Source organism: Culex quinquefasciatus, chromosome 2, assembly GCF_015732765.1.
Source record: "Culex quinquefasciatus strain JHB chromosome 2, VPISU_Cqui_1.0_pri_paternal, whole genome shotgun sequence".
NCBI classification, from domain to species: Eukaryota; Metazoa; Arthropoda; class Insecta; order Diptera; family Culicidae; genus Culex; species Culex quinquefasciatus.
The window spans coordinates 45,789,542-45,804,930 of NC_051862.1; the positions used below are offsets into that span (position 1 = coordinate 45,789,542).

The 15,389-nt window shown below is 36.3% G+C and overlaps 2 protein-coding genes across 5 annotated transcripts in view; both read right to left on the minus strand.

Moving 5' to 3' along the window:
* LOC6038744 (MOXD1 homolog 2) overlaps positions 1–15,389 on the minus strand; it is a 335,053-nt gene that overhangs the window by 95,788 nt on the left and 223,876 nt on the right. The gene's annotated exons all lie outside the window — the stretch shown is intronic.
* Positions 35–725, minus strand: LOC6038748 (perlucin). The gene has a single exon (XM_001848434.2). The coding sequence runs from the start codon at positions 691–693 to the stop codon at positions 103–105; it is 591 nt and encodes a 196-aa protein (XP_001848486.2). The 5' UTR covers positions 694–725; the 3' UTR covers positions 35–102.

Genomic DNA, 15,389 nt, shown 5'->3' on the forward strand with positions numbered 1-15,389 from the left:
CTCGAATTCTGGCATACAAAATTTGAAAATTTATTTTCAATTGCTGAGTACAGGAATATTTATATGAAATGGAAACCGTTTGAAATTGCGAAGCTCAACCTTTTAACAATTCTCCGAAGTGTACGTCTCACACACGTACCGACGCTTGGCGTCACAGTTCCTATCGTTCCAGGTTGTTCCGCTGCGCCATCCCGCTTCAACGCAGTGTTCCACACCGTTGGCATTATCCGGTTGACCGGGAGCAAAGTTCGAATAGCCCGTTCGGTATCCCAGCGGTTTCATCGTCGTAATCCACACAAAGTATCCCGTCTTGCCCAGATCCGTTCCGGCGATCCACCACGGCCCGGCCTCGTTCGAGTCCGCGGCACGGAGGGCCAACTTCAAAGCGGCGTCATCTTCCGCCGAGTTGACCGAGGCCAGCCGCAGTCCGATCGAAGCACACTGGTGCCAAGCCTCGAAGAAGGTCACCTGCCGGTTGTTGAAGACGAAGTACCGCTGGTTGGGGAACTGGGCTGCCCGGAAGTACGGAGTGTTGACCCGGAAGTACGGAGTGTTGACCCGGAAATACGGAGTGTTGACCCTGACAGGTAGTGGTGTAACCGCCAGCGTTGCGTTTTGGATTGGAACAGCTGAGTAGGAGGTGGCCAGTGAGATGGCCAGGATCACCGTTGCGAGAGCGAGTTTGGAAGACATCTTGGATGAACTGATGAAGATCTGGGAGCGAGTCTGAGCAATTTATAGTACGCAGAATGGGTTCAGATTACGTAAAGTGAGAAGAGCGATACAATTTTATCAGCGAGACTGATAGACAAATAATAATTTACCGATTATTGCACTTAAGGCAAGACATGAATATCTGAAAGTGGCACAATTCTGGACTAAAAAAAAGATTTCAAGCTTAGTTTTCCAGTCAGTCTGAACTTTCATTAGCAGTTTCAATTAGGATGGAACATTTTTCGTCCATGTCCACGCGAGAATCAACAAGGCTCTGTCTGTCTGGGTAGTTTGAAAACTCAACGCAAAAAAAAAAACTCACAAAACATGCACAACAGGCGTAATGAGGGGAAAGATGAAAGAGACAACTGAAATGTCATTAATTCAATTGTGCAAAGGGAAAAAAGCATCAAAACAAAGTAATTTTCACGAAGTTAACGAACCGGCTAGAGATATGACGAGGGAAGTTGTGTAAAGTTGGTGAGGATATCATGAAGAATAAATACAAATTTATGATGAGCGCTGAATTGTTTTATACTTTTTCAGCGTTTGAATAGTCTTTTATCTAGATATTGTTTTGGAATTTTGCGTTAGTTTTGGAAGTTAGAATTTAGAAATGATTTTCATCAAACTTAAAAAATAAGTGGTTTAAACACACTTCAAACATCTTTAGAGATTCAACTTTGCTAGATAAGAGCCCTTCATTTCTGAAGTGCACTTTCAATTGGTCACATCCGATTTAAGTACTGATTGATTCAAGAAGTGTGCCGGTAAATCAAGTATAGCTCTGATACTTGAGCAGAGCTTCAATTCTGTCAACAAATACTACTATAAAATGTCCGGATCGTCCAAGCAACATTCAGTACCCTCAAAATGACTTTCCAAGCAGTTTCATCAGTTCTGTCCCTAGCTCTGGTAGTTCTGGCTTCGTCCAGCTCTGCCACCAAGAACTCCACCTCGGACATCTCATCCCGAGCCGGCTTCGCCAACTCGTACCAGCGCTACTTTGTCTTCAACGATGAACCGGTGACCTTTTTCGAGGCCTGGCACAAGTGCCGAGCGCACGGACTCCGGTTGGCCTCGGTCCACTCGGCCCTGGATGACGTCAAACTGATGGTGGCCCTTGCTCAGGAGGACATCAACCAGCGGGGACCGTGGTGGATCGCCGGAACGGATCTTGGCAAGCCGGGAAGCTTCGTGTGGATCACCGGTAACAAGCGGATTGACGGGCGGGTCGGTTATACGAACTTTGCCGCGGGAGAACCGGACAATTTGAGTGGAACTGGGCACTGCTTGGTGGCGGGAGGTGCAGGTGGCACGCAGTGGAGCAATGTGGAATGTGGAAGCAAAAACAGGTACATCTGCGAGCTGGACAAGTGTGATTGTTGATGAATTTGAAGAAATTGCTATTTTATGATAAAAAAACAAATGCAAAATATTTAAAAAATGTATTTAATGTTTTTTAACTCATTTCAACTTTTTAAACAAGTCAACTGCAGCTCATGCAGGTATTTTCAGCGTACCATAAAGAAAGCAAAACACAATCGATAATTTAAAATAAGCGCTTTAAGTCAAACGTTCGCCGACCACGACCCGTTTATTTTCCACTCTTCTAGTCGTCGTCGTTCATTCGCCGTGTACCCTTGCGGTTGACGGCCATGGTTGGTGACCTGGTTCTGCAACCCACCCCACCCAGTCAGTGTCATCCTTCCTTCCTTCCTGTCTTCATGCTGTGCGCTCAGGTTTTCCCTCTAACCCCCTTTGCCAAGCTTCCTTTTCCTTCCCCCTCCTTCCACTCGCTCCACAAAACAGTTGCGAAAATGCAATAAATTTTCCTAAATCCTAAATCTCACGGTTGCTACTTTTTTATGGCTTCCCATGGAGCAATTTTCCTAAGTGAACCGTTCGGCTGATCCTTTTACTGCCCCCCCCCTCCTCCCTTTTTCCCTCTGTCTGTCTGTAACTCCCTGTGTGTGTGGTGACGTTGTCTGTGTGAAATACGAGCCCACACGAAAAAAAGAGCCACCTTTAAAGGCTGTTTAAATGCACACAGTAGCTCGATAAAGACTTGGACTTGTCCCGGGGAAAATGCGCCCGCAAGGTTGCAGAGCTGCAAAGTGAGCAGTTAAGGTTGGTCCGCTTTCTGGCGCCGAGCTTTCTAATCGCAAAACGGCAGCTGGCGGAGAGCTTTCGGGGGAACGATTAAAAGCTCAAAACTAGGAGGGGACTTGGAAGTGAATAAAAGAGATATCAGCGCAAACGTGCTTTAGCGTGGGTGGGAAATGCACATGCTGGATTTTTCACGTTTTTTACCTTTGACTAGGGGAAACCTCCCGGGAATGTGCAGGTGGAAAAGGAAACCAACTCTGGTATGACCTAGATTTGGTGCCAAACTGTGCCCTGTAACCTCGTGCTGCTTGCAAGGTGAGCTGAGCTGGGTTCATGCTTAACTTCCTTCTTCATCTTCAGTGGGGTGCAGCTGTGCGAACGCAATCCTGTCAGGCGATAAGCGAAGGGGCATGGGCGTTGTATGTTTTGCCTCAGTATTTTTGAATTTATTACATACAAAAATCCAAACACTTTGCCGATATGACCCCATGTAATAACAAAACAAAAACTGTTAAGGAACTATTTAGACAAATTTTGAATATGGGAACGTTTTAAAAACATTCTCAAAATGAACAGCGCTTTGCTGAATCAAATCTTTATGGTCTTCCATTTTTTAAATGTTTAAAAGTTTAAAAAATGGCAAGTTTGCTGTTACGAAAAATACCGCTCTGAGTGTACAAGAACATTTGTTATTTCCGATATTCACAGGCTTCACAAGCTTAAGACAGCCTTTGGATCTCATTTTTTTATGTTATAAGGATTTTGAAAAGAACAAATATTGAAAATCAACTGTTAACTAAAGCAAATCCAGAAATTTTTATCCAAATAATCCTTTTGAAATCAAACTGACAGCTTAACAAAATTTTCTAATTAGCAAAGGCTTTGCCCAAATAAAAAAAGCAATTTAATTTTCAATAAGAAAAAATCCAACCTGTTAAAAATCCACGAGGAGGGTCGAAAATCCGTATGGTAAGGAAACAATCGTTACAGTACAGAAAACGTTATAACGTATAACGTATACGTAAGTAAAAGTGCACGAAGCAAAAGATATTTGTAAGAAATTGACCTAAAAATATTCTTAAAAAAATGTTCACCTAATCACAATGTCAAATTGTTTTATCGATCATTATTTACAAAAACGTGAACAAAGGACATCTAACTGAGATTTAATGCATATGAAAATTAAATTTAAACAATGTTAACTTGACATTCATGTGCATATTCAAAAAAGAATCATCACCCTCTGTCCTCAGTTAGTTCGAAATACATTTGAGATTACACATTTTAGCTTAAAGATCATGATAACTTGTGACATTTGAGAAATTCAACATAAAGACTTACATAATGTTTATTTCACTTTCGAGAAGGCTTCCGTATGAACAAAAATGCAATTTTAAGTTATTGGTTGAAAGGAATATTCATAAAAAAAATGATAATGTCAACTTTTTAGGCTTATACAAATATTTAATTTTTTTTTTGTAAAAAAACGGCCCAAAAATCATGTGGGAAGATGAACAACTTTTATAAAAACTTCAAAGTTTAAATGCAAATTTAAGTATTTTTTAAAGTCGAATATTCGTTTAAGGATGTTTGTGTTGGTTCAAAATTTTCTTGATTTCTTGTAGATTTTCAACAAACCATAAAAGTTTTTTAATCGTTTAAATGTTTGTTTTCATGCATTAAAACACTTTTTTTATTCCAATATTGAGAATATGCCCACCCCCCTACCTTTAATTTTAACCAGAGCAAAGGAACAAAAACTTTGAAAAATATTTAAAAAAAAATTGCAAAAAATATAATGAAAAAGTTTTTTTTTTCACAATTAATTTTCAAATGCCTAAAATTACAACTCGAAAAAAAATTGAGTATTTTTTCGATTGCAAAATTATGATTTTACATGAAAACCATCAAATAAATTGTTTTGCCTGAATTTCCAAAAAATATAGCTCGGTAATCTACAAATACGAATTTCCGAAATTCAACTATAAGTGCAAAATGTTAATTTAGAAATAAATATTTAAGTGATTTGTGGAAAAAAAGGGTAGTGGCCGAACTAGTATTGCATACAAAATGAACACCACCGGAAGATATCGGGAGGGGGAAGGTGAAAGAAAATTAGTGTAGGTGTGAGTAGTAAGAACCTTTGATGACATGAGCAGTTACGTTAATCTAACTTTAAAACTGAATAAAGGAAATCTGAAATTATGATTCAATCAAAAACTAATTTGAGATTTATACAAAGCGAACCTGTGATGTATTTCAAATTTAAAGGAAATCAAATAAGTTTACTGGAAATTGAAAGATGAAAACTAACTTGTCAAGGGCATTTTTCTGGGCTTCGTAATGTCGCGTCCGTCAGTAGTCTTGTCGTACATTGCAACTAACTTTAGTTTAACTGATCATTTATGTCCAATTATTCATTTCAGAAAACTAACTAACTTGAATCAACAACCTCAACTAAACTGTCTGAAAGTAACTTAAATCTCAAATCCGCGAAATTTTAATTACAAAGCCAAACATTCCTTTACCTATTTTTTAAACCTGTCTTGCTGCTTCCGAAAACAATAAACATTAATGAAACGTTCATATTTTACAAGTTAAACACTCGTTGTAAATACGACTATTCCATTTCCATTTCATTAGGGCACACAAGCTTTGCAAACAAGAGTGTATCCCTATCATACCTTATGTAAACTATCATTTGAGTGAAAGAGACACAATCCTGTTCACACCTGTATGTCCTTTTGAAATGTTAGGCTCTGTTTGATCTTCAAAACTCCAGTAGATCCTCGATTCGCAACAATGGTTGATACAACCATAATCCGAAAACCGTTAGTTCAACAGATTAACAAATTTTGTCCGATATCTTTCATTATTGATTGATCGAAACTCTATGGATTTTTTGACAATTCAGAATGGTAAGTATACCACTTGAATTAAAATCAGAGATTCCGATAGCATTACTAAACTAGCTTACCTACACATAACTGGAGTCTGGAAGTATTAAACAACCTAGAAGAGTTACAAAAAAAACTAACTATTCCTCCCCAATATCAAACGGGTTTAAACCTGTTCCTAACAGATTTTACGAACAATAATATTGAGACTCAAATAAAAAATTTCAATATCTTGCAATTTTACATATTGTAAAAGCTGTGATTTCTATCAACACAAGTATATAAATATAAAATAAATGTGTGATATATATCAACATCGGAAACCATCTTTGCAAGTAGCCCTGAAACGACGGCAACGTGTGGCTCCATCTCCAGGGATCTCAGCAACCAGCAATCCTATCGTGAAAATCTGAAAGCGGAAATTGTAGGAAATTTGTTGTACACATTTTTTTGCAGTTATGATTTCTTTCATAAAGTTTTTTTTTCAAATAAAACAATATAAAGAAACAAAAAAAATCAACTTTAAACAACTATTTTCCTAAACGTGTACAGTCATTTTTAATTTCAAGTTGAGATTACGTATCTTAAAATGACATTTCAAATTCCGTTTAAGTTAATTTTAGAATTTTCCCAAAATTCAAACATTTTGTAAAATGCATTTCTCAGATACCAGATTTGCACCATTCTAAACAGTAGCGTTAATGATGTGCAATTAATTTTTAATTCCCTTAAAAATACCAAAATATTATGAAAATTAAAAAAACGTATTTTGAAGTATTGATTTGTATAGATGAAAAGTCAAATAAAAGAATTGGAATGTTTATAATGAACCCACCTATTTCTGAAAAAATATAATCGACATTGATGAAGACATCAAGCCAATCAGAAAATCTCTTTTCAAGATTCAGATTTTAAAAAATTTACATGCCCAAAAAATGACGCAAAAAAAAATCTTTTGAAGAAGTTAATTACACGGCTAAAAATATTGTTGCTATTTAGAACAGAAAAAAATATTTAAAAAAAATTAAATTCATTCACAATCATCGTGTTTCTAACTAACATTCTTTTTGAGGCAGCAGACTAAAAAATGCATCATGTAAAAGTTTATGAATTGATCTCAGTTGAAAGGTTCACCAAAATTGGAAGTGTTGTATCCCGCTTCTTATAAAATTTTCAATTTAGTTTCGATTGAGTGTTAAGATTGTTGCTTCTTATTGGGAAAATATACCCTTTCTCGGCCCATTTCTATCATCGGCTTTTCAGAATTTTGATCATGAGAAGCAGCTTTCATAAATAGTGACTTTTTCAAAGTATCGAAAAGCTCACTGCTGTTTGAATAGCGGAAAACTGTTAAAGTAATGATCATGCAACTGAACATTCCTAGTGATTTTGGAATTTAACAAAAATTTTAATTTATTTGATTTAAAAAAATCCACTAAATAATCATCGTTCCCACCATGCCCTCCACACAAACCTCCAGCTCGGTGATGACAACGACTCTTTGACTTCCTTAGCCACGTCCCCGGGCCAGGTATGCGGTACAATACTCTGCTCTGCTGTCACCTGTCGAATCCTGGTGCAAGTAGGGCTGCAACGGATGCATCCCCCACCCATATAGCCAGAAGGGGTGAAACTTCGTTCGTCGCCCTGTCGGAACTCCCAGTTCAAAGGTCTGCCTGGTGGCCTGGTTTCTGAGCTTACCTGTAAAGCGAGATAGAGCAAAAAAGGGGTTGAGATTAATATCGATTTTTATCTGCTAGCTGGTTTGATGTTGATAACTGCGTAGGTGGGACGTAGAAAGGGATTTTATACGAGGATTAAGTTCATCAATTTTAGGTTTCATTACGGTTCTTGACTCAATCTTAATAATTAAATCTTGTTTGAGACCTTTTGAACTTCAAGCGAATTCAACCCACTTCATAACCACATCCGAAGCCACAAATCCAAATGAAAAGGGTTATACAAGTCGGATTGCCCTTCCTTATCAATAATTACCAAGTCATGTTCCTCGGAATGTATCTTTTGAATACGTAAAAAGGGTTTTCTTTCTGAGAAACTTTCCAGTTTCATTGCGAATCGACTTCTACCGGAAAAGTTGCAACATTTCTTCACTTTCATTTGGGTAAATTAGAAACCAACTTTTCATCTTCCAGAACTCAACTTTCACTTCTGAAATTTTTACTTCCTCTTTCTAGTCTGTAAAGGTTCAGCTAAATGATTGAACTTCGTTCTATTTGGCTAACTTTTCTGAATGGAAAACCGCTCCCAGAACAGTTCGTCTAACTTTCCGTTACGCACTTGCTTGAAAACCTTCAACCAAGGCTCTTATCTAGTTCCAACTCATCGCAAAAACTGCGTAGCGTCACGTTTTGTCAAAAATTCCCCTCCCCCTCCCCGCAACCACCTTTTGAAAGGAAATTTAATTGGAAAAACGACTCTCCATTATTGTCACCCTCTTGAGAACCGGAAGGAAACCACGACGACTTTGAAGACGACGACGTTCATCTTCAATCACACAATCGCCGTGTCCGACTCTATTGATGGCGGCGCTCCGATGATGATTCCGATGAATAGGGTCGGTTGCAACTGGCTGTCAGACTAAGGGGACGCAGTTTTGGGGGGAAGAAAGCGAAAATGAAAAGAGTCGTAGATCATCATTCGATAGGCGAAAGTCAATTTTTGGACGTGACTGGACAGTTTTTTTAACTGTATTTTATTTGTGTTGTTTTTTTTTGTGTTAGGAGGAATGATCTGTCAAATTAGGGGAATTTCTCTCTTTTTTTGGACGTTTCATGGACTGAACGGTAGAACGAAGTTCATTATTATTTTCGCTTGTTCAGTTATGTAGAGCGGCAGTGATGAAGAAATGATGAATATATTGAGGGTGAAATTGATTGCTAGATTGATGAGATCTTAAACAACAAACTTCAAATTGTGTCAACTTCAAAACACTTTCTTTACACAAAAAACACAAACTTTCCTTCAGACGTCAATGACAACATCCCTTCCGAGAGCTTTCATTTTCACATCGTCAAAATTTCGCCAACAAGCTCCGGGAAAATTTTAGTCAAATCGTCAACACACAAGCTCCGCTTCCGCACTGCGTCTGAGTTGGTGGTGCTGCTGCTGCTTTTCATAACCACCGACGACACCAACCAAGTCTATGACGATGCCGTGGTTTTCACTACTGTTTTTGGGGTAATTAAAATCGATTTTACTATCTATCAACTCTCGTTTGGGCGCCCAGCCAGCCCTGCTGATTGATGATGACGCAGAAGGGTGATCTTGAGAGGGGAGGGAGGGGTAGGCTTAGTGAAGAAGGGAAGTAACTTTCGCTCATCAGTTGGGATGGCACAGTGAAAAGATCAAATTCAGTTTTGAAAAATCACGGATTGATAGTTGGAATCGGTTCAAAATCCAAAACAAAAGATTTGTTTTTAATGAACAAATTAGAATTTTTGTTTTAAAAAAATAAGGCTAATTACAAAACTTTCCTTTTAAATTGAAAGTTTCAATTTTCATACGTGAATTAATTCCAAAATTTGAAATATAAGTACTTTGTAAACTATTATCATTCATGAAATGTTTTTTTTTTTAATTTGGATCAATTCTCTTAACCGATTGTTTCACGTATGGAATGCCCAAATTTATAATTTTAAATCATACATTACTGTTGATTTTTTTGAAGTAGTTTAAACAAACACTAAATTTTTTATAAAGCTTAGATAAAAAATTACCATGATTCTTGTTATTTTGAATAAAGACATATTAAGTGATGTATAAAAACCATTTTTTAACTTTTTTGAACAAAAAAAAAAATGCAGGAAATATGTTTTCCCTATTTAATTTATGATATTTTTTAGATAACTAAAACTATTTAAATATAGTATAAGATAAAAGAAAATTAGGAAAAGTTATGAAGCTTTAATTATAAATTTATTACAACTATCCCATATCTATTAGATATTTCGAAGGTCAATAAGTTCTCCTTAGTACCAATCAACTTTCTCCCCATTTCGAACAAATCAGCTGTTGAAAGGTAGTCCATATTTCAGCTCAGAATAACAACTGCAATTGTCAAAGGGTGCCAACTCACACAGCAGTTGCCCCGACCTCTCTTCGATTTGCGTGAAACTTTGTCCTTAGGGGTAACTTTTGTCCCTGATCACGAATCCGAGGTCCGTTTTTTGATATCTCGTGACGGAGGGGCGGTACGACCCCTTCCATTTTTGAACATGCGAAAAAAGAGGTGTTTTTCAATCATTTGCAGTCTGAAACTGTGATGAGATTGAAATTTGGAGTAAAAGAGACATTTATGTAAAATTAGACGCCCAATCTGATGGCGTACTCAAAATTACGAAAAAACGTATTTTTCATCGAAAAAACACCAAAAAAGTTTTCTGGAACATTTAATTTTAAGGGAAATTTAATGTACTTTTCGAATCTACATTGGTCATTTTTTTTAATTTAGAACAACAAATTTTATTTTAAAATTTCTAGTATTTTTCTAACTTTGCAGGGTTATTTTTAAGAGTGTAACAATGTTTAACAATGTTGTAGAGCAGACAATTACAAAAATTTTTATATATAAACGAGTTATCTCGATTTTACGAAAAAAAGTTTTGAAAATGTTGGTCGTCGTTAATCATGGTCACCCGCGACAGGCAAGGACTACGAACAAAGAGAAACGCAAATAGTAGTTTATGCAACAAGTTGCAAAAAGAGGATTTTTTTCAGCACGAGTCGTACATTTATCCAACGAGGTTCACCGAGTTGGATAAATACGAAGAGTGCTGAAAAAATCAAGTTTTGCAACGAGTTCCATACAACATTTTTTGCAATTCCAAAAACACACACTTAGTGAAATTTTATGTCAGATTTTCATGTATTTTGTCAATAAATCGTTTAAATAAAAAAAAATGTTGAAAAGTGTTACTTTTCGAAACAAGTGCTGAAAAGTTCAACTTTTCAGCACCCATTTGAGTGCTGAAAAGTAGAACTTTTCAGCATTTATTTTGAAAAGTGTTGCTATTCGATTCTGTTATTTTTAGTACAGAAAAGTAGGCTATTTCGTCGTTCAAGAATGACAGGAAAAGTAAGTAGTTTTACGACGGAATTGCAAAAAAGAAGTTTATGTAATAAGTAGCAAAAAGAAGATATTTTCCGCCTGAGTCTTAAAAAATCAAGTGTTGCAACGAGTTGCTTACAACATTTATTGCAATTTCGAAAAACGCCTTTTAAATGTAATTTTATGTCCATGTGTTAAGTTGATTCACCGTTCAAAACAAAAAAATATTGAAAATTGTTACTTTTCGATATATAACATCTATCTTTAAATAAGGATTTCAAAAACATATGTGAACATGAAATCAAAATTTCATCAAACATCAAATCCAAAATTTCAATAAAGTCAAAACTGATGCAAAATTAAACAACCAAAATTTCTAGAGTTTTTTTGAAAATGTTCTGTAATCAATTGGATTCCTTTTTTTCAAACCAAACTCTAGTTTTGTAAATATTTTTTTAAAAATTCAATTTTATTGCAATTCACATTTTGTGATCATGATCAAATTTGGGGGACCTGTTGATACCATATAAAAAAGATTCAATAATAGTAGAAGGTTCATCCAGAACTCTTTTTTGAGAAAATGGACAAAGAATCGAAGATTTTTGTTTTCATAGTGTATTGCGCAAATATATACTTGTTGCTTAATTTTCACTGGACAAGCATATTTTAACATAAGTTTTCAGAAAATGGCACGATAGAAACCATTTTGATCTCCCTTTTAGTTTACGAGATATGGAATTGATTAGGTTAGAATCTAAGAGTTTCCTAAAAAATGTTTTCCCCGGATTAGTATAATTTGATCCGTCTTGAGTTCTCATAAGTTTCTTATGCAAATCATCAAGCTTGGTGAATTTTCAAAAAAATTGTTTACAATAATTTTAATTGATTCAAAAAATAATGATTCCTTAGGTGATTCTCAAAATTTCCGGGCTGATGTCGTTGATCAGCTTTAGCGGATGTTTTTGCAAACTAACAGTCAAAGCTTTTTGATAGTCTTTTTGCATGCATTTTTTTTAGGGAGGCATCAATCAGTGGTTTGGTTGAAGCAAGTATATTTTAAAATGATATCGTTATATTTCATGAAAAATGTTTCAAAATTACATTTCTCGTGACTGTATAAGGGTAATTCTCCGCCAACTCACACAGCAGTTGCCCCGACCCCTCTTCGATTTGCGTGAAACTTTGTCCTAAGGGGTAACTTTTGTCCCTGATCACGAATCCGAGGTGCGTTTTTTGATATCTCGTGACGGAGGGGCGGTACGACCCCTTCCATTTTTGAACATGCGAAAAAAGAGGTGTTTTTCAATAATTTGCAGCCTAAAACGGTGATGATATAGAAATTTGGTGTCAAAGGGACTTTTATGTAAAATTAGACGCCCGATTTGATGGCGTACTCAGAATTCCGAATAAACGTATTTTTCATCGAAAAAAACACTAAAAAAGTTTTAAAAATTCTCCCATTTTCCGTTACTCGACTGTAAAAACTTTTGGAACATGTCATTTTATGGGAAATTTAATGTACTTTTCGAATCTACATTGTCCCAGAAGGGTCATTTTTTCATTTAGAACAAAATTTTTCATTTTAAAATTTCGTGTTTTTTCTAACTTTGCAGGGTTATTTTTTAGAGTGTAACAATGTTCTACAAAGTTGTAGAGCAGACAATTACAAAAAATTTGATATATAGACATAAGGGGTTTGCTTATAAACATCACAAGTTATCGCAATTTTACGAAAAAAAAGTTTTGAAAAAGTTACTTTTTGCGTTTCTCTTTGTTTCGTCGTCCGTGTCTGTCGCGAGTGACCATGAATGGCCATGATCGATGACGACCAACTTTTTCAAAACTTTTTTTCTTAAAATCGCGATATTTCGTGATGTTTATAAGCAAACCCCTTATGTCTATATATCAAATTTTTTGTAATTGTCTGCTCTACAACTTTGTAGAACATTGTTACACTCTAAAAAATAACCCTGCAAAGTTAGAAAAAACACGAAATTTTAAAATGAAAAATTTTGTTCTAAATGAAAAAATGACCCTTCTGGGACAATGTAGATTCGAAAAGAACATTAAATTTCCCATAAAATGACATGTTCCAAAAGTTTTTACAGTCGAGTAACGGAAAATGGGAGAATTTTAAAACTTTTAGTGTTTTTTCGATGAAAATACGTTTTTCGGAATTCTGAGTACGCCATTAAATCGGGCGTCTAATTTTACATAAAAGTCCCTTTGACACCAAATTTCTATCTCATCACCGTTTCAGGCTGCAAATTATTGAAAAACACCTCTTTTTTCGCATGTTCAAAAATGGAAGGGGTCGTACCGCCCCTCCGTCACGAAATATCAAAAAACGCACCTCGGATTCGTGATCAGGGACAAAAGTTACCCCTTAGGACAAAGTTTCACGCAAATCGAAGAGGGGTCGGGGCAACTTTTCCCGATTTCGTGTGAGTTGGTAGAGAATTACCCATAAAGGATTAGGTGAAAAGAGTAATAATCATGATCTTGATTTTCACTTCAGTTTACTTAAATCTTGTTTACATCAATTCTACAACTTTTCTTTACAGTGCCCTTCCACGCAGATCCCACACCATTTCGCACAAACAGTAGCAACTCATCAACCACCAGCCAGCCAGCCAGCCAACGTTCCAGCGAACTGCAAAGCATGTTCCCTGTCGTATGGAAGCATGTTTAGTCTGTCGGATATAATGAGAAATCAACCGACACATTCGATTTGATGAGAAGAACGTTAATTACTCGCCCCGCGTCTGATGCGATGAGCTCGCAAAGGGGAAGGGGGTTGTTTATGCGCCCCCTTCAGTCCCAAAAATCGATAATGATGTGTGCTATTTGCTGTGAAATTAAATTTCGACAGCGCCCCAATCTTTAAAAGGGCCCCAACTACGTCGTCTACCAATCGGCATGTGTATGTGTTAATTAATTTCGTGAGAAATTTTCCAATTGACTTACTCCCTGCCCAACTGATGATTTGCACACCGGCTGGGGCTTGCTGGTTGAAATATGCAGTAATGATTTTCCGGGTCAAAAGGTTAGTGCATGACTAGTGCTCCGAATCCCTTTGATGTTGTTTTGGCTGGTTGGATTTGGATTTTTGCTCTGCATCGTCAGGATTCTGTTTCGTCCCAAAGCGGAACGGGGGGGAAGATTTGAGGGGTACATTTGTGGTTTTGTGGTATGTTCAATTTTACAGGAAAGTAAAAACTGAGATTCCCCAGAATGAACGGATATGCTGGGCAGACGCTTCAAAGAAGTTGAGGATTGGAGCTGAGTGCACAAACATACGTCGGAATCATTTACGAACGAGCGAGCAAATGGCCGGAAGATATTTGATTTCTGGATGGGATTCTGTTTGCGTATCCACTCGATTGCGAGAAGGTATTTCGTGTGCATAGATGTTGGGTTTTTTCATAAAGAAGTTCCATGCAAAATATCGAGTTTATTTCCAAGTATGCAATTTTTAGAACAAATTTAATTAGTTTTAACAAAAGTCGTTTCGTTAAATCCAACAAACTGTCAGATGTTTTTCAGTAATAATGTTTATCGTAATTTCTATGTTTTTTTTACTTAAATAATCTCTTTGCAAATATTTTTTGTTTTTTTTTAAAACTTAGTTGGCAATTTTATATTAAATCATAAAAATGTTAGCAGTAAATGGGTAATTCTCCGCCAACTCACACAGCAGTTGCCCCGACCCCTCTTCGATTTGCGTGAAACTTTGTCCTAAAGGTAACTTTTGTCTCTGAAGACGAATCCGAGGTTCGTTTTTTGATATCTCGTGACGGAGGGGCGGTACGACCCCTTCCATTTTTGAACATGCGAAAAAAGAGGTGTTTTTTCAGTAATTTGCAGCCTGAAACGGTGATGAGATAGAAAATTGGTGTCAAAGGGACTTTTATGTAAAATTAGACGCCCGATTTGATGACGTACTCAGAATTCCGAAAAAAAACGTATTTTTCATCAAAAAACACTAAAAAAGTTTAAAAAATTCTCCCATTTTCCGTTACTAGACTGTAAAATTTTTTGGAACATGTCATTTTATGGGAAATTTAATGTACTTTTCGAATCCACATTGACCCAGAAGGGCCATTTTTCATTTAGAACAAAATTTTTCATTTTGAAATTTCGTGTTTTTTTCTAACATTGCAGGGTTATTTTTGAGAGTATAACAATGTTCTACAAAGTTGTAGACAATTACAAAAAATTTGATATATAGACATAAGGGGTTTGCTTATAAACATTACGAGTTATCGCGATTTTACGAAAAAAAAAGTTTTGAAAAAGTTGGTCGTCATCGATCATGGCCGTTCATGGTCACCCGGGACAGACACGGACGACGAAACAAAGAGAAACGCAAAAAGTAACTCTTTCAAAAAAAATCGTAAAATCGTGATAACTCTTGATGTTTATAAACAAACTCCTTATGTCTATATATCATTTTTTTGTAATTGTCTGCTCTACAACTTTGTAGAATATTGTTACACTCTAAAAAATAACCCTGCAAAGTTAGAAAAAACACGAAATTAAAATTTTATTTATAAAAAATCCAGCATCTTCTTTCGATAAATTAGCGTTTTAAATTATTT

Coding starts and splice junctions, on each gene's coding strand:
- LOC6038748 (XM_001848434.2), bottom strand. CDS start 693: ATGTCTTCCAAACTCGCTCTCGCAACGGTGATCCTGGCCATCTCACTG.